This window comes from Thunnus thynnus, chromosome 5 (assembly GCF_963924715.1).
Source record: "Thunnus thynnus chromosome 5, fThuThy2.1, whole genome shotgun sequence".
Lineage (NCBI taxonomy): Eukaryota > Metazoa > Chordata > Actinopteri > Scombriformes > Scombridae > Thunnus > Thunnus thynnus.
In genome coordinates this window covers 11,826,030-11,850,971 of record NC_089521.1, presented here as the reverse complement: position 1 = coordinate 11,850,971, position 24,942 = coordinate 11,826,030, and the positions used below count along the sequence as shown (strand labels likewise).

Below are 24,942 nucleotides of genomic sequence, written 5' to 3'. Positions count from 1 at the left end.
GTGTATTGAGAGAGAATAAAAAGTCAAAGCTGGACAGTCAGCTCAAAATGAATAAATGTTTGTGTATAGATACAGGATACATGTGTGTATTCATTGGCTGCATGCATATGAGTCATTTACATGAGGGAATATGACAAAGAAGAGAAGAGAGGAGAGGATCACCGCACACTAAGCTCTGAGGAATCTATTATATTACATTTTATTTATTTAATACATATTGATACATTAAAATCATTGGAGCGTAATATGGTCATCCTCTCTTCAAAGTAGAACTCTACTTGAACTCTACAGGAGAGATGAACGCCGTTCCTTAAAAAGATATCCCCTCATTTGTTGTTTTTATGATGAGGGGATGTTGACGATGAGGGGACTTCTGTACTGGACTGCGCAATCTGGGGGAGATCTGGTGACTGTGAAGGTCAAAGTAAACGATTCACATCATTTTCATACACATTAAATGATTCAGTGAGTTGTGTGAATGTTCTCATTTACGGGGTTTTCCTTCAATTTGTCACCGGTTTTTATGTGAATGAATACTGTTTGCTGCTTGTCCGTGTGTGTGTGTGTGTATATATAAATGTGGCATGTATGAATTATGAATGCCTTCCTAAGTGCGCTTGCATGTTTGTGTTTCTACGTGGATACGAGCTGTTTACATGTATGTGTACTGTATACGAGGTTGCGTGAACATGGATCGTCATGTTTTTTTATTGGCAACAACTGTGTGTGTTTCGTGAAAGGCTCATTTAAATTAAACTGAAAGTCTGGTGCATTTGTACTGCATGTGTGTGAGTGTGTATCCTCCCTCTCACACCGGCTGATGGGTACCAGACGTATCCATGCTGAGGGGCTGCCTGGCGCCTGGTCCCAGGCCTTCTATATGGAAACAGTTAGGAACCGTTACGTCAGCAGGCTACGCCACTCTCTGCTTTTCCACTCGCACACATGCGCCTTCACACACACACACACTCACACATCCAAAGTGCACTTAATATTTTCACCGAACATGCCTACTCTCTCTTCCTCTTTTGCTCTCTTCTGTGTTGCTCCCTTTTGCACACTTTAATCTCATACACACACTCATTACAATCTGCTCGAAAGTTGCGTCAGCGCAGCATTCCACACTTTTCCATGCGTCACCAAGGATGACTGACTCCAAACAGCATTTCTTGCCCTTTTTTTCCATGGAAAACTCTTGTCCTTATATAACCCTGACTCTGGAAGCCCGCTCATCCTACTATTTCTCCCTGCCTGTCTATATCCTCTCTTTAACCTTTCTCTCATCCCTATCCATCTCTCACGCAAGTGGGCAAAAAAAAAAAAGTTGAGTGCTGTGGGCTGAGAGGCAGCCTGTGGTAGTTCCCTCTGCAGAGTGCCAGGCCTGCAAGAGCCTTGGTACAAACATACAGTATGTGTCCAATATTCTCTTCCTGCTGCTGCCCTCGTGCAGTCATAAGCACATTCATGAGCCCGTCTTCATTTCAGAATGAATTACAACTCGCCACAGTGAAATGAGCTAAATAGATGAACGCAGGGAGATCATTAGTGCATTTTCTGCAGCGGGCAGGAGTGTGTGTGTGTGTGTGTGTGTGTGTGTGTGTGTGTGTGTGTGTGTGTGTGTACAGCCTGTGGGGAGGAAGAATCCCTGGTTGGCTCTGAGCCTCACCAGGCCTCAGGTAATCCAGTTTAATGCAGTTAGCGTTGTCATGGCCACCTGTGTATTACACATTGCAGCATTACAGAAAGACTAGAGGGGGTGTCTAGACTGGCAAATCACTGGAAAACAAAGAAAGGCTGTGTGGGGGCTCACTGTGATGTCTGGAGCCTTTGATATAAACAACAACATAAGTGCTCACAGAAATGGGTCAGCCAGACCGACACAGTATAGACAATATAATTTTCATCTAGAACGGTGATGGAGTGTGTTAGGATGATGAGAGTGGTTTAATTTGTGTTCAGGGCACTGACAGACAGCAGACAGAGAGTCATTATGATTCTTCAGGCAGGTGTTGTGTAACTGACTGCTGCCACCTACTGCTGGCTCCCAGTCAAGCTCGGCAACTCCGGTTCGTCCCCTGACAGGAAGGTGAGAGGCGATCGATACTTTTGTTCCACGAGTCAAGCCAGCAGCAGATTGAATGTGCATCAGCCCGTCAGTCCTCAGGTTTCACTCAGCATCTGTTTTCAGGACTGAATCGAAATGAATGAACTAAGAGAAAGAGAGAGAGAAAGTGTATCTGTGATTTCTCTGTCAGTTCGCGTGCCTCTGTGTGCATGTGTGTGTTAATATGTGCCCCCTCTTCTCTGACACTGTGTGTGTGTGTGTGTGTGTGTGTGTGTGTGTGTGTGTGTGTGCATGTGTGTGTATGTATGTTCAAAGTGCTGACTAAAGCAGCTGGTGGTGCTGACATCTGTCTCTGTCTTTCTGATGGTGGAACAAACTCCGTCTCTCCCAGCATCAGCTCCATCAGCACTCTCTGCCCAGGTCAAAACCCCATCAATGCATCAACACACACACACACACACACACACACACACACACACACACACACACACACACACACACACACTGTTCCTGCTACTGTAGTCAGCAACACACAAAACACACAGCAGTGCATATCCCATATCTCAGCGTCTGCACCTCCAAAACCACATCCCAGCAGACCACCACCAAAGAAGACAGTGCTTCAGGTGGATGTGGCACCACTAACACAAGGTCAGACACTGCCTCATCTCTCTGAATGATGAAGGCCAGTATGAATAGCGGACTACCACAGTTGACACTTAAAAGTTTCCCCTCAGGTTGCAACAGTACAGAGTTTTTGAACCAACTGTTTTGAGAACAATTAAGCACAATTATCCTTTGTAGCCTAAGTGCTTAAGGTCGTCTGGAAAGTTTACAACTCTCACATGAATCTGAATAGATTTTACTTCAAGATGGTCATGGTTAAACAACTGGAGAGGAGATATTTCCTTAGAAATTAAGGTAATGAATGAATCAAGAATAGTTGAACAATGTGTATTTTACTGGTGAGACTGGCATTGACCATGACCTGCCTGAATCAGTAATGTAGAGCTCTAATTCATGGACACCTTGAATAGAGAATCAAATTCACAGTAGTTTTGTCTGTAGATTTTTACACACAATTTTAGGGGATCAGTGGTAAAACTTTGCTGTAATTTTCCTCGAAAGCTTCTCTGGTCAATTTGGGCGTCTGACAATGTGCAGTGCCTAAAATGAAAGGGACTTTTCATACTAAATGGAAACCAAATGAAACTTAACATGAAAGCGAAATTCAACAACATTTTGTATTAACATTTTAACAATTATTGTTGCATTGTCAAATTTGATTGCCATTTAAACGCATTGCTGGTGTATTGATTAAAACATGTAGCCTACCTTTGTAAATGTCCCTAATTCAGACTTGATATAAATAATATATAATGTTAAAACTTTACTTTTTTGTAAGTGATTTGTTTATGTTTGGTTAAACATACAGCTAATAATTCTTTTAAGTTGCTATAATCAATATTTTAATATCAGCAATGAATCAAATGACTACGTGTTAGTTAAAGGTGTTCCTCATAGTGATGAATCTGCAAAGACTTGCAGAGAATATTAATGTTAATAAAAAAAACATCATTCAGGACACCTTTATACTACATTGTCAGGTACTATTTAAAAACAAGCAACACAGAGGATAATACAAGACATGAAAAACAATAAATTGAGGGATATTAATGTTAATAGAAATATGGAATAAAAAGACCCCATTGTGCTGCATTGTTAGACACTAACTGAAACATCCAAAGCAGACACACAGACATAAAAAACATGCACAGTATGATACATAAATCAGTCTAACACAATAAAGGCAAAGCCACAGTAAGACATGCATGCAGGTACATGAGGGCAGACTGGCGATAGAAAGATAGCGACAGGTGATAGCAGACAGTGAGGGAAGTTCAGCACAGAATAAACTGAGGACAGTAAGATGCAATTGAATTGAGTTTTAGTGCTGCTGACAGAGCTGAATACTAATTAACCATTTCTTTAAATGAGCTCAAATAAACCACGTGTTCAGTTCTCTAATAGTTGCTGGGATGGGGTTTAACAGTGGATGCAGACTGACTGAAAGCACTTCCTGTGAAAAAAGTCAGAAAGAAGTCAGATCATTTATAATCTTGTACGTAAGACAAATGAATTAACTAGCTTAGTTTGCTAACAAGTTCATCATATCAATTTAAAATTGTTGACGCAAGTGTTGTGTTTGCATCTTGTTTCTATAATGCACATTTAAAGTTCTTACACAGAAGAGAAAAGATCAAATCCTACAAAAAATCTGTAAATTACCAGGCATATGCGTTAAGACATGCAAATTTGGTGGCTATCTACCAAAAAAAAAAATTAAATGGTGTTTTATATACAAAAAAACATATTTGAATCTTTAGGAGTTATGCACACAAAATATGATCATATTTCAACTGTAAACACTTATCCATAATTGAGCCTGGTGTTTGTGGAGGCTTGGTTTAACAAGCACATAGACATGATGACTTACTGTAGGTTGCTAAAACAAAGGCTGAATCTTTCAAACACAGCAGACGGCTTGCTGCTGACACACAGTGTCTGTGGCTGCTGCTCTGTTATCATTTCTCCTCTCTCTGCCCATGACCTCAGAGCCACATGCAAGCTATTTATGTTGAGTTGCTTCTGGCTGAAAATGACTTCATGTCTGATTTGCTTGAAACACAGAGGGGGGAAGGGGCTGTATCACAGTGTTCATGGAGCATTTACTGCATTAAAACAGCATGCTTTGACCTCCCTAGTTAGATGGGGTTTGATGCACCGGAGGCGAGACTGTGCATCAAGTGTTCCACCTCTCCTCTTACTTCACTTTTTGAAAATCCCAAACGTTTCCCGGTGTCTTTGGTTTACCAATCCTTCTGGGTTTCATTTCTCCTCATTTCCTCAAATGTGTGTCATCTCCTCCTTGCTTCCCCTCTTCTCTCTTCTTTATCCCCACAGCTTCCCATCTTTCTTCTTTCCAACATTCATCTGGAGTTTCCAATCCATCCCCTTCCTTCCTGCACCTCTCTTCTTCTTCTTCTTCTCTCTAGGATGAGAGTGCTAGAGTCAGGTAGGTCTGCAGACATGAGTAATGTGGCTAAGACTGACTCATACACCGAGACATCAGCCGTCAGTGTGGAGCCAGCAATGACACAAGCGCAAGAACAAACACGCGTACGCACACACACACACACGCACACACACACACACACTATATAGTGAATCGAAACAGAGGCAGACAGACTTGGCGGTGCCGACATTCTGAAACCCAGTCATGCAAGCAGCCATTATCATCACCTTATATTATGTGATCATAATTGAGAAACTGAAAATGAATCCATCAGAGATGAGATCAGACTGCTTACAGTAAACATGTCTAACACACATACACACACACACACATCTGCCTGTGTGGAGCTCGTTGGAGATTTTTACATTCAAATGTCATTACATAAAACATAATGTGTGAAAAACTTGCTTGTGAATAACTCCTAAAATAATATTTAAGTGTGTGTTTATTATTATCGTAATATCACACTTAAATATCAATGAAGTAATTTGATGATCTTGAACTTTATTTGAAGTCGTTTGCCTGAACTTTCATGCATTTTATATTTTAAAAAGGCCCATAAAGTGATTTTTGGAATCAAACGTCTCCAATATAAACATGGTTGTAGTTTTATGAGTGCATAAAAAAAATCGTCCTTTTGGCGCCACAAAACAAATGTCACATCTAGTTGTTGTGTAATTTATGAAAACACACACACACACACTCTTGCTCATACACTCTTCATTGCACCTATTAAACATTCATTATTCATGCAAGAGTAATGTGTGGTGTCTCCATTTTAATGCCTCCTAATGGCTTTTTGAGTTACTGCTGCCAGCTATGAATAAATCATATCAGTCATGCCGCAGCCGATACCAGCAGCACTGAGCTGATCTATAGGTATGTGGTGTGTGTGTGTGTGTGTGTGTGTGTGTGTGTGTGTGTGTGTGTGTGTGTGTGTGTGTGTGTGTGCGCGCGCATGTGTATGGTTTTCACAAGCCTGCTCTCCTTCTGATCCAAAACAATCAGATAGGTTTAGACAAATAAAAAGGCTGTGGTCAGGTTTTTTTTTTTCTTATCTTGATAATACAGCAACTAAAATAATGTGTGTGTGTGTCATACTGACTAGTATGCCGCAACTTCTCGGCAGGGTATAAGTCACCCTCCACACAAAAGCTCATGTGTAGAGATAGTGGCTTAGACATAATTATCTTTGCAAAGACTGAGAGTCTGGTGGGAACATACTGCATTTATATGCAAATATTGTATCTACAGTACAAAGAAGAAGGGTTACAAAGTTCTCTACTGTTCTAAGGTGGATGCTTTCACTTTCTACATAGTGCCCTCAATGCAAAAATTGACTGTAATAGTGATATTTTAAAACTACATCATCATAACAACAAAACAAACTAAAACTTTGATATGAATCTCTGCTGTGATCAGAACTCCTTCTTCAAGAAGCTACAGCAGGTGGACAAAATACAGGAAAAGCAACAACCAAACAGTGTAATGCAACCCACTATAATATGCAACAATACCATATTCTGTTATTCAAAATGTTACATTTTTATTGAGATTGCGTCACAGAACTTTTGGTAAAACTGTATTTTACAGGTCCATAATTTCCTTATCATTTCCCAGGACGTCCAATAGAAATAACTATGTCATTTAATTCTAATTATAGGGAGATTTTTCTTATTTAAACCAAAATAAATATTAATTCATATTATTCACTTATTACTCTTTGTATATGTTGAATTGTATGGTTACTTTTGCATATTCAGCTGATCTGCTGTGGACTCACTAAAAGACTCTCTAGGTTACACTAGTAATTAATTGCAATTAATTAATTAGAAGAGTACAAACTGAACACTATCTCTTTTTTAGTAGTACCAGTTTATATAGTTCCTTCAAGGAAATCCTTTTTCATTGCAGACATGTTGATTTACCGTAGTAACATGAACGATGGTTGTGTTCCATTTAGGTGTTTCAGCTTCACAGCTGCAATATGATGCATGTGTGCAAATTGTCACCATTCATGTTATTAGTTACATCTGTGCTTTGACAAGACAAAATCTGCTGTGAAAACGATTTATTGTGATATATTATTGCGATTAAACTGTGAGGTTGAATATTTTCTCATTCCCCTATATTCTGTACGGAGTCCACAGTTTATAATATAGTTTATAATACACAGTCTACAACAACACCACGAACTACAATGTCAAGTTCAATCAACAATACATACATGGGGAACTGACGCAGATTTCTCTGCACCAGCTGGGATGTGGTGGAATGGGAACATATCGACCCCTGGATGGCTCATTATTGACGAGTGGATGGATTTCAGGAAGTGACCTTGGCTAACTCAGACGAGCACCTGACCAGAGCCTGGCTCGTTTTCCCACAAAGAACATCTCTGGCACCAGCCACCCCTCTGACAACAGACTGCAGGTTATATCCTTGTGAGAGGTAAACATACTGTTATTAACTGGACTCATCTCAGTTCATCCTAGACTGATCAGGAAGTCATGCTGAAGTGATGTCATGGATTTGGTCATAGGAGTGTGTCATAAAATGTGGGAGCGTCAAAAAGTTGATTAGAGTTGATGAGGGGCTTAGAGAGACTGTAACTGCTAAAAGTAATAGGTCCCATATATAGTAAGTCCTGCCAGCTGCTTATGAGCAAAGCACCAAGACTTGACATACTACTATTATATAATGAATCGGAGATTCCAAAAGGCCCTTTTCACAGCAAAACACTGTGACTTGTCTTAGATAGATAGTAGATAAAGCACAGGTGTTACTAACATTAACCATGACACAGTTTCATTCAAGTATCCCAGTAGGTCATGACAGTTTGCCAGCACGTACAATACCAGGAACCTGCTACTGAAGCAGCTAAATGGAATTCAGCCGTCAGTAATTTTATTATTTACACCTGTGCTTTTCCTACTGTGACATGTCCAAACGTCTTGACACGGCAAAAACCTATTCATGAAAAATGTTGGTTGACCCAAATTACAAAAACATATCTTTTTCCTGAAACAGTGTCCCAGTTGCTCTGGATAATCCACAAAACACGCTGTCAATTGTTTTCAGAGGGACTGTTTATTCGATAGGAAAGACAGTGAGGTCTGTGGATTAGCCGCAATAACTGGGACATCGACTCTGTTCAGAAATGTTGCTGCTGGCGTTTTAAAAGTTTAATATAATGTGAGCCCCACAAACAAAATTCCATCATCTCTATTGGATTGAGATGGAGGAAAAAGATATCTCAAACCTGGACATATAAAACCAAAACTGTCTGCATGGTTAGATTTTACTTGAGGTAAATAAAAGAAATAATGTTGTCAAAAGCAACATCAGAGTTGTAAAGCTATAAATGTGCAGATAAATGCTGTGATAGTTAATAACTGGTTTAAATGTGATCATTTAAAAAAATGCAGATATTCAATAAGAAAATGTTTTTTTTATAATTTGAAAGAGCCAACCCATTAAATATTGTTTTGTACTCTCTGTCGCTGTCAAATATTTACAATACATAACAGTATTATACTATAAGGTTACCTTACACATGTAACAATCATCCTAATCACTGAATTTTAACTGAAATAGAAAAAAGACTTGTGTCAAACAAAAGTTTAGGCACTGTAATCATTATCAGGGCAGAAAAACTGTGCTGCATCTCTAACAGAGACTCTGTCTGTGTTTTACTTTCACTTTTGTCCTTGAATAGTGGGAATAAATGAATATGCAGCGTCCAGTGTCTGCACAACAATCATCCCACACTGCCACCGTGTGGCTCTTTATGGCATTACATCAAATCTGAGCGTTACACTAGCCTCTTGTCAATCATCTCTGTAACTCCGCCCCTCCCTGAGCTGATTGGTGGCCACCAGAGCGCTGGAGTGTCGAGGAGCCAATCATGTGGCTCTGCCTCCTGTTAACAGGGCTCCTATTCTCAATGCCCTCTCTGTCGCCTGTGTGCTACTGTTATTTATAGAAGCCTGAGGATGCAGAGTGCAGCATGGGAGAGAGGAAGGGAAGGAGGAGAGGGTGAAGAGAGGAGTGTTAGGACTTGATGACGACTATACATCTTGCTCTAGTGGTCTCTTAGAGAGGGCCAGACAGCAGAGGAGACCAGTCATTTTTGCAGGGCAAAGTATATATTGATCCTATCATTGCAAACCGCATATGTCTGATTGATGGTTTTCTTAAAGATGAAAATGGGTGAAAAGAGAGCAGGGAATGGGAGAAGGGAAAGGGCTATTAAAAGCTGTATAGACTGAATGGACAAGGGTTGAGGTTAAGGCAGTAGTGTGTGATTACATATATTCCTGTACCAAAATAGAACTGGAAAACTGAAAAAAGATACATGATAAAGGGTCTCTGAGTGTCCTGCATGGTGGCTAAAGCAGTTTTAGTATTTTATTTAAGTTGAACATATCTTCTTCTTCTATGTATCCTGTGTAAAGATTTCTTTGTAGGGCTGCAATTAACAATTATTTTCATTATCAGTTCATCTGTCATTTTATTTTTTTTAGATAGATCGTTTGTCAGAAAATAGTGAAAAATTCTAACAGTCAAAAACATTTCCAGTTTACAATGTGACTGTACAGAGATATCTGTACTAGCTGAGTGTCTGAATGAAGTGTAGAATGGCGGGCAGGTCATCAGTGGGTGAAGTGCATGTTATATAACTAATCACTAGACATAAAACACAATTTCTTTTCTGTCTGAGGACCGCCGGTTTCTGAGAACAAGCAGAACAGTAGCTGATAGTAGGCCTATATAATGATCTAGCCAGTGACACGTTATTCATTACTGTAACCGCCCTGCTGCCTGCACAGGGTCACAGTGAGAGGTCAGTGCACATGGACAGCCTCCAACTGAGAAATACGGCCTCCGAAGGTATTTCTCTGGGCCTTGTTTGAAAGGTTATTTCTACTTTATACTTTATAATGGTGAAAACTACAGGAGGCTCACTAAAGGAAAAGACACAGACAGATTAACTGGTGGGCTCGCGGCCAAAAAAGCTCCTTTTGACCTCCACCAATCACCCTCTGTCATCTCCAAGTTCCCATCAAGTAGAGTGACACATACCAGACTACATATGACAGCTTCATTATATACCAGCAGAGCCCACAGAGAACCATAGCTGGAATCTGCCTCAAAAGGTTTCTGCATGCTAGTTAGTTTATCTCAATGAGTGAACTAAATACAACTTAATTTAAGAACATGCATCACATGAGCACAATATAAACTGAAATTTAAAGATTTTGATGAGCTTATCTGGGTGTGGCCTTGAGGTGTAAGAGGTTATTTTCCCCACTCAGATCTATTTCACTGTAAGGATTTTTAGAGGTCTGAAGGGGTGAAAGTATCCAGATTGAAGGAATAAAGAAAAACATATGCCAAAGTTTTGGTTTACATCCTTATGAAATCCTTGGATGCTACAGCATTGCCACCATGCTCAGGATTTCACAAAAATAAAAACCAAAACTTTTAGGAGATTGAACAAAAAGTATATATTTTTCTCCAGCATATGTTTCTTTATCCCTTCAATCGTTTGGTGACCCCTCAGATTTATCTTTGGATTCCTTCAGGGCCCTAGAATAAGATGACAAGTGTTGTAACTAATGTGCTGTAATCAAACTCGATTGAACAGTGGATGTCTTTCAAAATGAACTGATGTCATCCTTTTTTAACGCTTGCTAACTACATATCCCATTGCATCCATGTTCATGCAGCCCTGCGTGCAGCGCATTTTACGCACAGGAGAGACAGAGTGGGTCGGGTCTGTTTACTTCCGGACTCCGATTTTAGACTCGCTCAGAAAGCAGCAGCAGCAGCTCCAGTGGGGGTTCAGGCTGTCAGCTAGCACGGCAGCCATACAAGGCTTCATGACAGAGGTTACCGGGTTGACCAGCGGCATCCCAAACACTCACAAGCCTCACCGGACGGCGCGACTCCAGGCGGACCCGCGCCGCTTGCCCAGCTCTCCTCTGCTCTGCTCGCCTCCGTGCTCAAAGTCACTCAGTGCTGCCCGCTACACACACACTGATCCATCCGCCTGTGTTTGCTGCCACACTTCATGATCCGAGCAGACTGAGGATCAAAACAAGGACAATCGCTCAAAGTTGAAGCGGCGTCTGCGTGGAGAGACGCGGGCCCCGGCCGGGGAGAGCGACGGGGGACCAGGCAGCCAGGGCAGAGAGGGTGGTAGCTGGATAAACTAGGGGGGGGTGGGGGTCGTCTCCGGCTCCTGGTGGATTTATCCCCTGCCAGCTAACGTTAGCACAGCTAGCTCCAAACAAGCACCATGGACTGGTTGATGGGGTGAGTACAGACAGCTAACTCTCCTGTGACGGCTCGACTGCGCAGTCTTTAAACCACCGCACAGTGTCTGACAGCAGCACAGCCGGCCTTACACAGGTGCACTGTGGCGGTGAATACTGTTTCATTTCCACTTCAACACATTAATGTAGCTGTACAAGCGGGTAGCATGTTGCCTAGCTTAGCCTAGCTCTGCGGGGCTAGCTTGGTAGCAGAAGCTGGCAGCGGTAAACCGACCTAATGTTGCCCCGGGCCAGGCGGTGTTTCTGGGCATCTGTGTGGCCTGCAGCTAACTAGCCAGCAATGCCAGCGCCCAGATTAGATCTCTGTAGAGGCCAGTTTGCCTCTCCAGAGATATTATTTATAGGAATGATTAACACAGCTAACGTTAGCAGCCTGTCAGTCGTGCTAACGCGGCTATGCCCGGTTTTAGTTTATTTCCTGCGCAAGGTGCGCCTTCGCTGGTTGCTTTTTACATGAACTAACGTTAGCAGCCGTGCTAACTCCCCAAATGTGTGCTAACTTACCTCTGGAAAAAAACAGAGGTTCCGGTGTCAACGAGCTCATTGATGGAGAAAATAGCTCTCATGCTTGTTAGTCAGACACCTTGGAGGAGGATGAATAAATAAAACATCACGCAGACGATGGTCCATTGCAATGAGTTGCTGACCTAAAGCACACAATAAAACATTTGTTATCAAAGCGAGATCACAGTGTTTTCAGGTGTTTAAACAAGCTGCGTGTACTTTGTACCTTGATGGAGCAGGTGACACCTGCCAGGAGCTGATGATGCTGTTTAGTCATGAGTTTGGGTGAGATACATCTGTCTCTGCATGACTTCAGCCAAGGTTCAAGGCCATGATCATCATATTCAGGACAGAAGTGATAGAGCTACTTGTCAAAGCCTCTGCGATAGAAGTCAGATGTGTTATCTTGCATTTACTTATGTAATTGCTATGCAAACTTAAGCACACTAATGATAAAGTCATATTTGCTTGTAAGTAAAGGAAGGACTCAGTCAGTGAAGTCATTCTAAGGTGTGTTTGTAATATCTTTGTTATAGTAAGGTGTTGTGCTGCGAGGCCGGTCTTTTTGCTGACAGGTTATCAGGTCGGCTGCAGCACGTTGCGGGGCAGAGGAAGGGTGGAGGCCTGCTGTCAGGGGTGTTTCTTCACTTTGTATCATTTTGGCTGAAAAAGATAAGGATTCAGTCCCTCCATAACTATTACCTCTGCCTAGGAGGTTTTGTCTGCGCTAGTTCACAAGGATATGTGAGAAAATGCTCAACAGACTTAATGAAACTTGACATTTAGTTAAGAAAAATCAGCTCAGTTTTTACTGCATTCTCACTCATAACTCCTGAACTTGAGACATAAACAAAATTAAGTTTCCCTGCTTGCTTGGTTCAACACAAATTTTTTCCATCAGTCATTCAGTCGTGGTATATTTGAATGACCCTGAGAAATTTGTTTTTGGTATTTCAAACAGCTTTTCTATGACTACCTATTTCACACAAACTGGCATAATTTTCTGAACACATTATGCAGTTGCAACCAAAGAGAGCTGTGTAGTTTTGGTAGAAGTGTTCACTCACTTGGTGCTTTTCTCAGGTTTTTAGCCACTTCTGACATTTGTTTTCCTGGTTTTTGGTAACTGATTCTTGCATTGATTTTGTCTCGAGTTGCATCAGTCCTCTCAGTTGTTAATGTGATTTACAGGTCTTGTCCTCCTCTTCCTTTTCCCCTCAGTCACTCACATGAAGTAATATATTACGTTTTGCCCCAACAGTTGGTGCTGTCAGACCTAAACTGGTTTACTCAGTGATCTCTTAGGAATTCAAGAGAAACACCCAGTTACGTCTCCATGTTGGAGAAGATGAGGAAAGCGAAGAACCACATAAGAGGAAATGAGAAGGCCGCTGCCTGTCTGTGTCAGGATTATAATGGATGATAATAAATGTAGTTGATATTGACACATTCTCCATTTTAGTAGAGTTGTTGAGTCTCTTTTTATAGAGTGACATCCTTTAAATAAGTCATTTTATCAACCTGCAAGTGCTCTCAGAGAAAAATGAGTCATACTTATTTATGAACTTAAATTATTTTATTCGTTGCAAGTGAAGTCATGTACAAACACTGCATCATTCCTGTCATGACTTCTTCTCCCCGCTGACCAAGACTGGTGTGTTTGTGTGTGCGTTTTGCGCGATTGTGTTTACCTGCATGTTAAGGAAGTGTGTTGTGTATTGTGTATAAGCGGGGAAGGTGTCTATGTGAGCTGAATGCATTGGAGGGGAGCAGGCATGCGTCCAGCGTACGTCACCGACAGAGCGGAGTCCATGAATGAGTTAACCAAGCGTGTAATCACGCTGAATACAGACCCAGGGTGAAGGACGCCACTGCCAGGACCGATGGAGGGAGGAAGTGGGAGGAGAAGAGAGAGAGAGAGAGAAAGAGAGAGCTATGGATGATGGAAGAAAAAAAGAAAAGAAAGATGGAGTGGTTAAAGCAGCAGATCTGGGGAGAGATGTGCAGATGAGGAGACAAAGGGAGGAAGGAGCGTGATGAATGAAAGAGGAGAAGACTGATGAGGGAAAGGCAGGGTGATCCAAAGGGATGGAGAAATGGGAGACGGCATGTTTCTGACCGATGGATGGGAGAGGAAGGATGGAGGAAGGGGGATATGAAAGCTTTTGATGGAATGGTTGATGGGGGGGAGGAGGAAAAAAAAGAAGAAATTAGCAGGTGCGGGGAAGGGGAGGAGTATTGATAGGAAGGATGAAGCTCCACAGGGAGTCAAATGGAGGTCTGTAGCAGATGACAACACCATGACGGCCTACTACTGGTGCATAGATTGAGGGAAGGAGGTATAGAGATGGTGATATGGGAGCTTATGGTGGGCGACAAACGCGCAAGAATATGTGTTTTTTTTCTTCTGCGGTTTCAGAAGGAGGCTCAGCATATCTTGAAGGTGTAGCGCATCACCTGTCTGCTCGCCTAAAAGCACAAAATAAGCCAAAATATGTTTGCGAACTAGATGCAGTCTGTCCGTGCGCTGAGTATTTATTTTGCACAGAGAGCGACTGCATTATTTCAGAGCTGAGTGACCTCATCTGTCCGGATCCAGAGTCAGACAGGATGTTAAATCACAGGGGGAGATGTGCGTCGCCTAAATGTGTCTTTTCCCGCTGGGTAGAAATGGGCAGGCTTTGACAGATGTTTAATCCCCTCGCTTTTGAGTGATGGATCGGTAATGCTGAACGAAGAGAGCGAGAGAATGGAAACTACAGCAAGCGGCTAAGTGGAGCACGCTTTAGGCTGCCTGATCTGAGAGAGAGAGTCAGACTTAATGTACGCTCAGCTCGCACTGCATCACCTGTGACTTAATGGTATGCAGACGGTGTATCATTATCCTGCATCATTCGTGGAATGCAAGTAATCGTATGAGGGATATCAGATAATGAAGGCCTTGCTTGTTATCTCCTTTGACTTTGTGGATAACAAATGTTAGACATGATGTTAATTCTGTTTGTTAGGCAAACAGATGACAAAATAATCAATAGATTAACAGATAATGAAAATATGTGCTAGTTGCAGTCGTAATTTAAGTTAATATTTTGTTAATACAGACCAAAATGTGTCTGTAGTATCAAACATTAAAAAACTCAGAAAAGGTCAGATTAGTTGTCTTTTTTTACTTATTCTTTGATTAGATGTTCTGATTTATATCAGAAATTTCTGGCAAAGACCTTGTTTTAAGATGAAGAAGAATGCTTGTAAAGACAGCGAGATATCAAAAAGAACATTGTTTTGGCATCAGTGCTGAACGTTCGGTATCATATTGGCACTGGTAATGAACATTTTTCAAAAAATACCAGACCTAAGTACAACTTAGATAAAATGGCATTTTATTTGGAGGTTTTTGGCATGTTGCTACCATCAAAGTGCCATTTTCTCCTCAGTCTAATTGTCTGTTACTTAATTAAATTGAGAGTGACACTGACACTGTCAGGTGATGGCAGATAGAAAAGGGGAATTCACAAGAGATGCGTATACACTGAACTTCCCCCACGAATGTGTCTATTTACAATGTTCTGTCTCACCACTGTGGCTCACGTCCAGTAAAGAAGCATGTTCTCATGTCTCACAGTAACTGTTTGATTGTTCTCACGCGTGTTTGTAAGTCTGAAAGTTGTCATGACCGCAGCAGTCAGTCATGCAAATGTGAGTATAGCATCACTCTGTATTTCAAGTTCAATAGCGTGAAGGGAGAACCACACATGCATTGCACAGACTATTTCTCAGTTTCAAACCAAACAATCTAAGAAGGTCAAAGTTAATTTTCTGTAGCAGAGTTCGCTCATATTAATAGAGTGGTGAAGTGGGTGAGTTTACATCCGGCACCCAGGGTTACTGCAATAACAGTCTGTGTTGGGTGACTGGCTGTTGGACCATTTCTAACACAGATGAGTATGAAACTTTCCAGTTGAATCATTTCAAATCATTAAAAGTTAGGTTTTCCTGAAAAAGCATTAAAGACGCAAAAATATGCACATAATTTTTTGCAGATAAGTAAACTACAAGACACAGAGGAGAGCTGTGGAAGGAAACTTCTGACCAAGTTTCAGTTCTGCAGCTGTGCCACTAATGGTGGTGTGAAGTTGCAGTGGGTACAAAGATGAAACATTTAAAATAACTGATGGTCATCACATGAATCTCATAGTATAATTCAATTATGTGGCAGAGTCCTGCTGTTTCTGTGCAGCAGTTATCATAACCTTTCAAATGTGAAGGCAAATGCATCAACTGTCTGAACCCTAGCAATCAATGAAATGCTCCATAGAAATAATCTATCATATAAATTTGAAAAAAAAAGAAGTCAAAATATCAGAAATCTTTCTATTTGCATATCTAACAATCTCTACACGTGGCTCTGAGCATCTCTGTGGTAGCATTTTGGGGGTTGGTGGTTGTAGTTTTCATTCTGAGTATTGTAGATGTTCCCAATGGGGATTTTTTTTTTTTACACGCTTGCATCATGTCCTCATGTAACCCCAGCGCCTTGTCTTCATCTCCACCACACACATAGACACGCACACTATTGCACAGCCCAGGTGGCTGTTTTCCGCTGCTCGCACTGCAGATGCAGCGCTGATAATAGGCTGTGACAGACGAGCAGACATCACCTCAAAGCAGTCTCCTGCTCGAGAATAGAAACTAATCGACGTTGTCACTGCTTGATCTCGACTAGGATGGAGTTTGGCTTTGCTGTCTTTTTATTTCTAGCTTCACAATCGTCCGCAGTGTTTCTCTGGTAGACAGTGCGGTTATTAGGTCTGACCCGAGGGCTCTGTAGCAGTCAGCTTATCGGAGTGCCTCGGTTTTCCGCATGGGAGAGAGCCGTTAACTAGCTTGTTACTGCTACAGTAAAGACAGCTTCTGTTGGCTTTCCGCAGTAAGAATCCCACTCTATTAAGCATCAATTTATTGTGTCTGGCACTAAATTTGTTTTACAGCTACATACCCAAGGCAGCTCAGGCCAAGAGTTTTAAGACCACGTAAAGCCAGCCAAACCTTTTAACGACAGTAACGTGGTGTAGTTTTACAAATTCACCTCGTGTTGCAAGTGGCAATTAGCCCAATATCTCAGCACACGTCGGCTCCCCGCAGCACCCAAAACTGAGAAAACTAACACCATGATTCACATCAGTTGTTTGGCAAAAGTGTCAATGTCGAGCTGTTTATCAAACTGTTTAATTGCATACTTTGAAATAATAATGTGTCAGTCTCCATTTAAATACAATATTGCCCCCTTGAAACCTCTAGAAAAGTATCATTGGGCCTGTTTGACTCCGTCCATCAAACACTGATCGCCATACAACAACCTCTTTGACACAAAATCAACAAATTAAGATGTTTCAGTAATTATTAAAGGGTTTTCTATTGGATTGCAATACATTGTACAGGGATTAATATGTTTCTGATCATTGGTTTATTGGCCTCAGCTTCTGGTTCAAGCTTAGATCAAGTCTGTGCTGGTCTGGTGGCACAAGGTCTCGGCCTCAGAGGCGAGCTTCAGGCTGTCCTACCATGATGACAGATTTGCCGTATGACGAGAAGAGTGGTTGGTTTGATTACCTGCTAGAAAGGGCATTCACTTTCAACCATCCAAATCCCACTGCCTTTCACTCCCTGGCTCAGCTTGTTTCTCCCTCTATATCTGTCTTTTATCTCTCCCTTTAATTCTCCCCCCCGCCCCCCCCCCCTCTTCTCTCAGGACACTGATGTGCAGAGACGTTTGCGTGCTTGGCTGCTGCCTGAGCTGGACTGTTCAGTCGTAGAGAGGCAAGGCAGCGTTGTAAAGGCCAAGGGCAGCCTCAGCACTCTTTGAGAAATGTTTAACAACAGAAAGCTAGCGGGGTGTTAGCTCTATTCAGAGCCGAGCATGTAGGAAGATAGCATATATGCCGGGTAATATTGCGCAAGCGTCTTATCATGCTGCTTTTGTGTTCTGGCCTCATGTGTCTTTGGGTGAGGGACAGAGGAAGGAAAACGGTGGAAAGCAAAGCAGAGCTAGAGGGGCAGAGTCTAAGCAAACAAGTCCTCAGCTCCCCTCTCTGACATCAGTCCCCTCCTTTGACTTTTGGCGGTGTTCATTGCTCATCAAGGCTGCTGCGTTATTTTGGGATCAGAGTAGCGTTCTCCTTTTTCTCCCGGTAGCTCGAAAGAGCAAAAAGCAAGCAGCGGGGCCATCGACGCACCGTAAAAGCTCAGCTGTCATAGTTCAGAGGTGTCGATGACTTCAGGTTTCACAGGAAGGTGACACCTAGAGCGAGTAGCTGATCTAGTAACAACTACGACTAGCAGCTTCAGCTGACTGAACTATTACCTGCTTGTCTTTGCATTTGTGATGTACACAAGGTGGGAAATAACCTTCTTCAAATGTGAATACCAGCCACGGACAGATAAATGTTCAAATTCACCAGCCACTTAATAAGTAAATCATTATTTTGTGTGTGAAATCTACCAGCAGCAGCATTTGTCTGGTGATAATTTCTCACCCTGGATGTAAAACTACAAATCTAAGAATCTGTGGTTAGTTGGTTGAGATATTGCACCATCATGTTGCCGTGCAGGCTTGAACTAGCTGGTGTGTGAATAGCAGGTCTGAGCGAGCCTTCCCCTGACTTGAAGTAACAATACTATATCATGGAGTGCTGTTTTTAGGACATCAGTGGGCATCATTGAGGGAGATATAAAGCTTCCATTGAATGCCTTTTTTGAGGAGGCAAATAGCCTGGATACAAGAACACACATAGTCACTCTCCGGTTTGTCTCCCGAGACGCCTTTGCCTCCTTGTCTTCTCTTCCTTTTTCTCCGAGGCAGGGAACGGGGAGATGCTCAGAAATAAACATGATACCAGAATGACTCGGCAGTTTGCCTTTCACTGAATATGCATTAAGTGGATAATTGCAGGATCCAAATGCACGGCAGTATAAAGCTCTTCCGCGAGTACTTGAGATGGAAACTCTTGGTGTGGTGTTTTTGCTCTCTCTCTTTTTTTTTTTTTTTTGAAGTGAAGATATAAGGACAGTAGATACAGTGTGAGTATGGTGCAACCTAAAACTGAGATGGATCAAGAGGCTGCAAAAGCAACCCAACACAATACCTGGAGCTGGCTGTGCTTGTGAAGCCTCTCCGCCCACTCAAATAGGTCCTGACCTGTTCAAAAGCTTGAACAGAGCTGCATTTCACAACGCCAACGGCACAAATTGCTGACATTTAACCAGCAGTCTCTGATACCTATGATGTAAACTACTTAGGTGCACAGCAGAGACTTCTACTTCATATAATGTGGCCACATGTTTTTAGATCTATTGATTATGTTACTGGTTTCACTTTAGGAAATGTTCAGCCATTTGGGCCATATTGTTGCTCCTGGCATGGCCTGAGGTGTTTGTGTGTGTGTGTGTGTGTGTGCGCGTTGCCTTTATTTTACTTGGCAGGAGAGCTGCACCGTGCTGCGACTGTGTTTACTCTTTCGTAACACTCTGTGCAGCCCAGCCCAGGACACACAACTGGCACTGCCAACGGATGGAGAGAGACGAGGGGTGAAAAGAAAGGACTGACAGAGGGCAGGAACGATCATGATTAATCAGCTGTTCTCTCTGTCTCCCTTTCCTTCCCTTTCTATCTCTTGTATGTCTTGTTATTGGTCAAAACAGGACGCTTTTCTCTCAAAACATGTTATTTAATATCAGGCCAACTATGCCACACAGACACTGGTTCCACAGGCCTCGGAGCAGCTACTGTTCCATCAGAGAGTATCATAGTCATGGACCGCTGCCGGCTAGGACTGTCTTAAGATCAGCTAAAATAAGTTGAACCCCCTGCAGCAGGATTTAGGGTTGTTGTTGCCATCCACCCACATGGGACACTCTGCAGAACTGTTGGCTGTATTTCATTCAAGATAGTGTTTCAGATTCAGTTCTGGCTGTAATGAACATTTAATACGTTACTTCTTTGTGCTTTCATATTTAATCTGTCTGTTTAATGCTTATTTTCTGTGACAACTTATCAGACAAGTCTGAGACTTCTGTGTCATTAATAAGCAATAATGCACATCTTTTTTTATCATAAATATTTCATACAATTTAGGGTTAATGAGCAAAACTTTGACGTACTGACACACAAGTCCAGCTGTTCAATATGTAACTTAAACTGACTTCAACTTGATTCTTTTGGGTGAAACGTATGTGTCTGAGCAGCAGTACAGCTATGACCTTATCCTCTTACATCCCCACGTTACTGTGACGGAGTAGACCTTAACTTTTCCCTTTACTTTGTAAAGATTTTCTTTTTTCCTTGACACTGGGACATGCAGCTCTGATTAATTACCAATAAAGCCAATTGTGATCAATCAATAAATGTCACCTGAATCTGAATCAGACAGAGCATCTTGTCTTGTGATCAGTTTAGGCTCTAGATGACGGACTCAACAGTCAGCTCACTCGTTAAATACTTAAATATCATCTCTACTTGTGCGTATGTACTATGTAAAATAATTTTTTAAACTAACTAACAACACCAACAACATAACCTTCCTGACCCAGGTGATAAGATGGAAAGTTGGGATGTGAAATTTAGAAAAAAAAAAAAAGGAGAATAAGGAGATGGGGCACTGGAGCAGTGCATATAGAAAACACCAGAGGAAAAGAAAAAGAGGGGACAGAGGGAAAGAGGGCAGCTGATAAGGAGGAGAGCAGAAAGCGGGAGAATATAGAAAGCGCAGGTGAACGGCGAAGGAAGGAGAGAACTGATAGTGGCGCAGAGGTGAGATATGGAGATAAATGGGAAGCGGCGACTCGGGTCAGAGAGCTAGATTAGAAACAGCAGAAATCTGCAGTAGAGGACAGAGAGAGAGGGAGAGGGAGATTTAACTGCGGGGGCCCGAGCCACCGGTGACAAAGAGAGAAGTGGAGTTTGGAGCTGTGTGCAGGTCAGAAAGGGAGAGGAATCCAACAGAAGGAAAGAGAAGAGAGAGTAAAAAACGAATCATAAAAATATGTGCCTTCCTTACCACCCTTTGGAGTCTTCGTTTATTGGTTTGATTCCCAAAACCTTTAAAACCAAGATTTTGAGCCTTGCTTGAACAGTGAGATAAGAGACCTAATTTTTATTTCTTGGAGGAGGAGGAGGAGGCAGTTAATTCTGGGTTGTTTTATTTATTTTTCACTCAGATGTGGTCGTTGCCCTTGGGCGAGGCTTCAGCTCAGCGGTGAGCTGCTAAATCTGTGCAGAGCCGGTGGGCTGCTAGCTTTGGTGCGAGCTAGGTTTGTCCTTGGTGGCTGAGGCTAGGCCGCTAGGCTGGTCTGAACTGTAATTGGATTAGAGATCTCTTCGTTGCATCAGGCAAGGCGAGCTGAGGATACACACACACACACACACACACAAACACACACTTTAAAAGCACACACGCCTCAGGGAGCCCAGTTCATTTCTCGAGGCTGTACACCACCTCTTTTGCCTCATTTTTTTTTTTTTTCCCTCTCATACTTTCTTTCTCTCCTCAACATCCCGCTATTTTCTTTATCCTCCTGTAATCAACAACCCACCCCTTCCCCCCTGGCTGTCATATACATGCATGTAGGTGCGATGGTCCAATTTCTGTGTACGTGTGTGTACGTGTTTGTGTGCATGTATATGGATCAGCCCCGTGCCGTGGATACCCTCTCTAAATAGGATTATAGGAGTTGCAGCGGAGTCCATGCAGAAAACACGGGAGGATAAAGAAAAGGAAAAAGAGATGGAAAAAATAGTCAAGTGGAGATAAATATGCGAGGCCTCATACCAAACATGACAGATGATGTGCTGCTCGGAGAAGGGAGTGAAAGAGCTGCTCTTGACCTTTTTTTCAATTGTGAACTTCCTGTTTAGTAGCTTTGTACAGGAAGTAGAAGCTGATGTCATAGGTGTTGTGCATCCTGATCGCCTCATTTACGCCTCTTAACCTTTCGGTGTGCAAAGTCTTGATCTATGAAGAGCTTCCTTCACCTCACCGACTGTGGAACAACTGGAATAGAGCTCATGATAAGTTGTAGTGATGTATTTTAAACTCAGTTAGATCTTAACTGGGTACAGTGTGTTGCTTATTCCATCCATTTGTCGTCGAGCTCACTTTCTGGTTCATTCACATGCTTTATGTGTTGTGGTGGTGTCGCATTTTCTTGTATGGATTTGAGTCATTTAGCTGATGCTTCTATCTTGTTTGGGAAAGGTCAATTCCAAGGTCACCAACATTACAAGTAATCAGTAAACATTACGGTAATCCTCACTATCAATAAGGAGGGCACAGTCCCACAGAATAAGCAGTGCATAGTGATGTAATTGCTGTAACTCTTCAATAGGTGGTAAAATATATCATCGCTGTGAGGAGAGCTGTCGGGGCAAGCTGTATGTTGAGAGGGGACTCCTATTAGCTGCGTAACCTTTTTAGTAATGGTTATAACTAAACACAACAATTAATAACTCACAACTAACTCTCACGACTGCCACAATTTGTGACACAGAAACAATTTGTAACACTAATAATTGTATAATCACAAAATTACACCACTGAACGGCATGCTGGGTACAGCTCGCTAGCTAGCCAGGTAGCTGCGTTTTTGAGATTCCAGAGATTCAGATTGAGATTCGGGAGTATGAGGCCTCGTGCATGATGATGGTTATCGGGGCAACTTCCTTCAGCTTCCAACTGCTTTAGAAATAAACATGATTTTTACATGAATCGCTTCAAAAGTTTGTGAGTCTGAATGAAACTAAACACAGGAGCTAGCTACCTGTAGCAGCAACTGTATAGTGAACTCCATCAAGGGCAGTGTGCACGTCAGTCTGTTTACGTCTGATAGATTATGCTGATGCTGCGGATAGCTCAGCGTCTGCTCCTGCAAGAGAAATAGTAGTAGATGAAATCAAATGGTTAATGTCTGCAAGTTTCCAAATTGCAAGGATAAAATGACAAGATCCACACTGAGCAGTTTTCATGGACTATCACCGGATGATAGTCCATGTACTGTAGTTCCTCACACAGTTACATGTTGTAATCACATTTCTCTCACTGTGTGGAGCTGAATGTTTGATCCAGGCGGCCTCGCTCTTTTCTTCCAATCGATTTTGTGGAGGTGAAACAGTGTCCAGGACGACAATGTTTATAAATGCTGTAAATCCATGTGTAGTAGTTACACAGCTGGGATTACTCTCATCCTTCTGGCAGCGACAGGTCCGACTGCAGAAAAAAGTTTACCTCTTCCCTCTTCAGGAGGGCAGTGACCGCAGGATAACAGCAGTTTCTCTGAGGTAACCGTTACTGTATGTCGACTTTCCTGACTGTCCTGTTGACTCCTGCCTCCATTCTTCATTTTTCTCCAGTTCTCTTCAGTTGTTTTAACACCTGTCTGTGTATTCCTGCTCACATAAATACGCTCGGCCATTTAAAGTGAAATGACTCACGATCATCCTCATAATAGTCGGGATAATCCGTCATTGCACTTAGCTTTTTTTTTAGTTTCCTTACAGTCTAACTGTGGTGAAAGTCAGCCTCATACATGTAAACAAACCAGCATGTACAGATGAATATGTGGATAGTTCGGTTAGCCCGCAAACTGCCCCAGATATTGATCTCTATGCAGTTAACCATAATGCTGCTACGAGTTTGTGTGTTTGCTTTCATTCAGACTCAGAAACAAACTCTTGAAGCGATTCATGTAAACTCTGTGTACTCCTGATAGTAGAATAAGCCACTATAAACCTATTTAAAGGCACAGTCATGCAAAAAAAAAGAAGCAATATACCGTAAATCCAAACCTTTAAAAATATTGTCATACAAATATGTGGTCACACCGCCCAGCACTAGGTGACAGGTGTTGCTGATCACTGTGATACAACAGCAGGGTGTGGTGAGGTATGTTTTTCTCTGACGTTTGCTGGACAGGTTTAAACAAGAGGCTGACACTGCTGAAGAGAAGGCATGAAAGGACGGGAAGAGAACAAAGTTCAGCAACTCATAGGAAGACATACAAAAGAAAAAGAATTTCCCTCTGCTCAGTCCCACTTTTTTTATCTTTGTGTGTTCGTACGTGTGCATAAACACTCGTACGGCACATGCGGATGCGGTCGAAGCGAGAAATTAGACGGTCGGTAAGATTAAAGGGAGACGGCGATAGAACAGGCTTAATAGCTGACAGGCCAGCACCAGCAGCCATATGTTTCATGTGTGTTCACTGACAACCCCACCGTATGGCTCTGATCCGTCCATATGGCCTGTACATCTCCGCAACTTCCTGCCACCATGACGGCCAAGTGAGGGAGGGAGCGGACAGCATGTGGACAGAGATAGAGGGGAGGGGAGGGGGTCGCGGCTCTGATGTCGGATGATCTTAAAACAAAGACATTCGATGTAACTGATGTAAAGCATCCAAATCCACACCCAGACAATATCATGCAGTTGCAGAGCTGCAGTGTTTGCCTTTCCACTCCAACCCAAACCACCTATTGGCAAGGAAAGCCCACGTTGACATTTCCAGATTGATTGTTTTGTCTAACCGACGATCCAAATCCCCAAAACATTCAAAACATGTTACAATTATATAAAACAGAAAAAAGTAGGTAATCCTCACATTTCAGAAGCTGAGTTTTGGCATTTTTTGCTTCATAAATTCCCAAAATCCAAAGTATTTTTTGCAGTCATATCCATCAACTAGATTTTAGAGTGAGGAAATAAGATTACATTTTTATTTTAGATGGTGCAAGTGTTCAATGTCTCAAAAATCTTCACACTAAACAACAGCAGCTATAGAATAAACGTAGCTGTAAAACTCATCACCTGAAGGAGGCACAAGTGTTAAAATAGCAGCAACTATTTCTTTTCTGCTGCTAGGACACACAACATCAGCACGTCTGCTTCTGCAGATTTAACACGAGTTAT

The 24,942-nt window shown here is 42.2% G+C and overlaps 1 protein-coding gene and 1 long non-coding RNA gene across 4 annotated transcripts in view; one reads left to right on the top strand and one right to left on the bottom strand.

Annotated features, from left to right (window-relative positions):
* Positions 1 to 247: 247 nt before the first annotated feature.
* On the bottom strand, positions 248 to 13,727 carry LOC137182789 (uncharacterized). Of its 3 annotated transcripts, XR_010928376.1 has the most exons (5): positions 11,987 to 13,727; positions 7,369 to 7,582; positions 4,563 to 5,117; positions 2,036 to 2,209; positions 248 to 410 (listed from the first exon to the last, which is right to left on the bottom strand). It is a non-coding gene; the product is annotated as an uncharacterized lncRNA (long non-coding RNA). The 3 variants fall into 3 exon arrangements; XR_010928375.1 differs by lacking the exons at positions 248 to 410; positions 2,036 to 2,209 and having other exon boundaries at positions 2,980 to 5,117; positions 11,987 to 12,129; positions 12,213 to 13,727; XR_010928374.1 differs by lacking the exons at positions 248 to 410; positions 2,036 to 2,209 and having other exon boundaries at positions 2,980 to 5,117.
* mob2a (MOB kinase activator 2a) overlaps positions 10,942 to 24,942 on the top strand; it is a 65,158-nt gene continuing 51,157 nt past the window's right edge. The window contains exon 1 of the mRNA XM_067589259.1: positions 10,942 to 11,462. Coding sequence (XP_067445360.1) covers positions 11,446 to 11,462 — 17 coding nt within the window. The 5' untranslated portion in view covers positions 10,942 to 11,445. The remainder of the gene's footprint in view (positions 11,463 to 24,942) is intronic.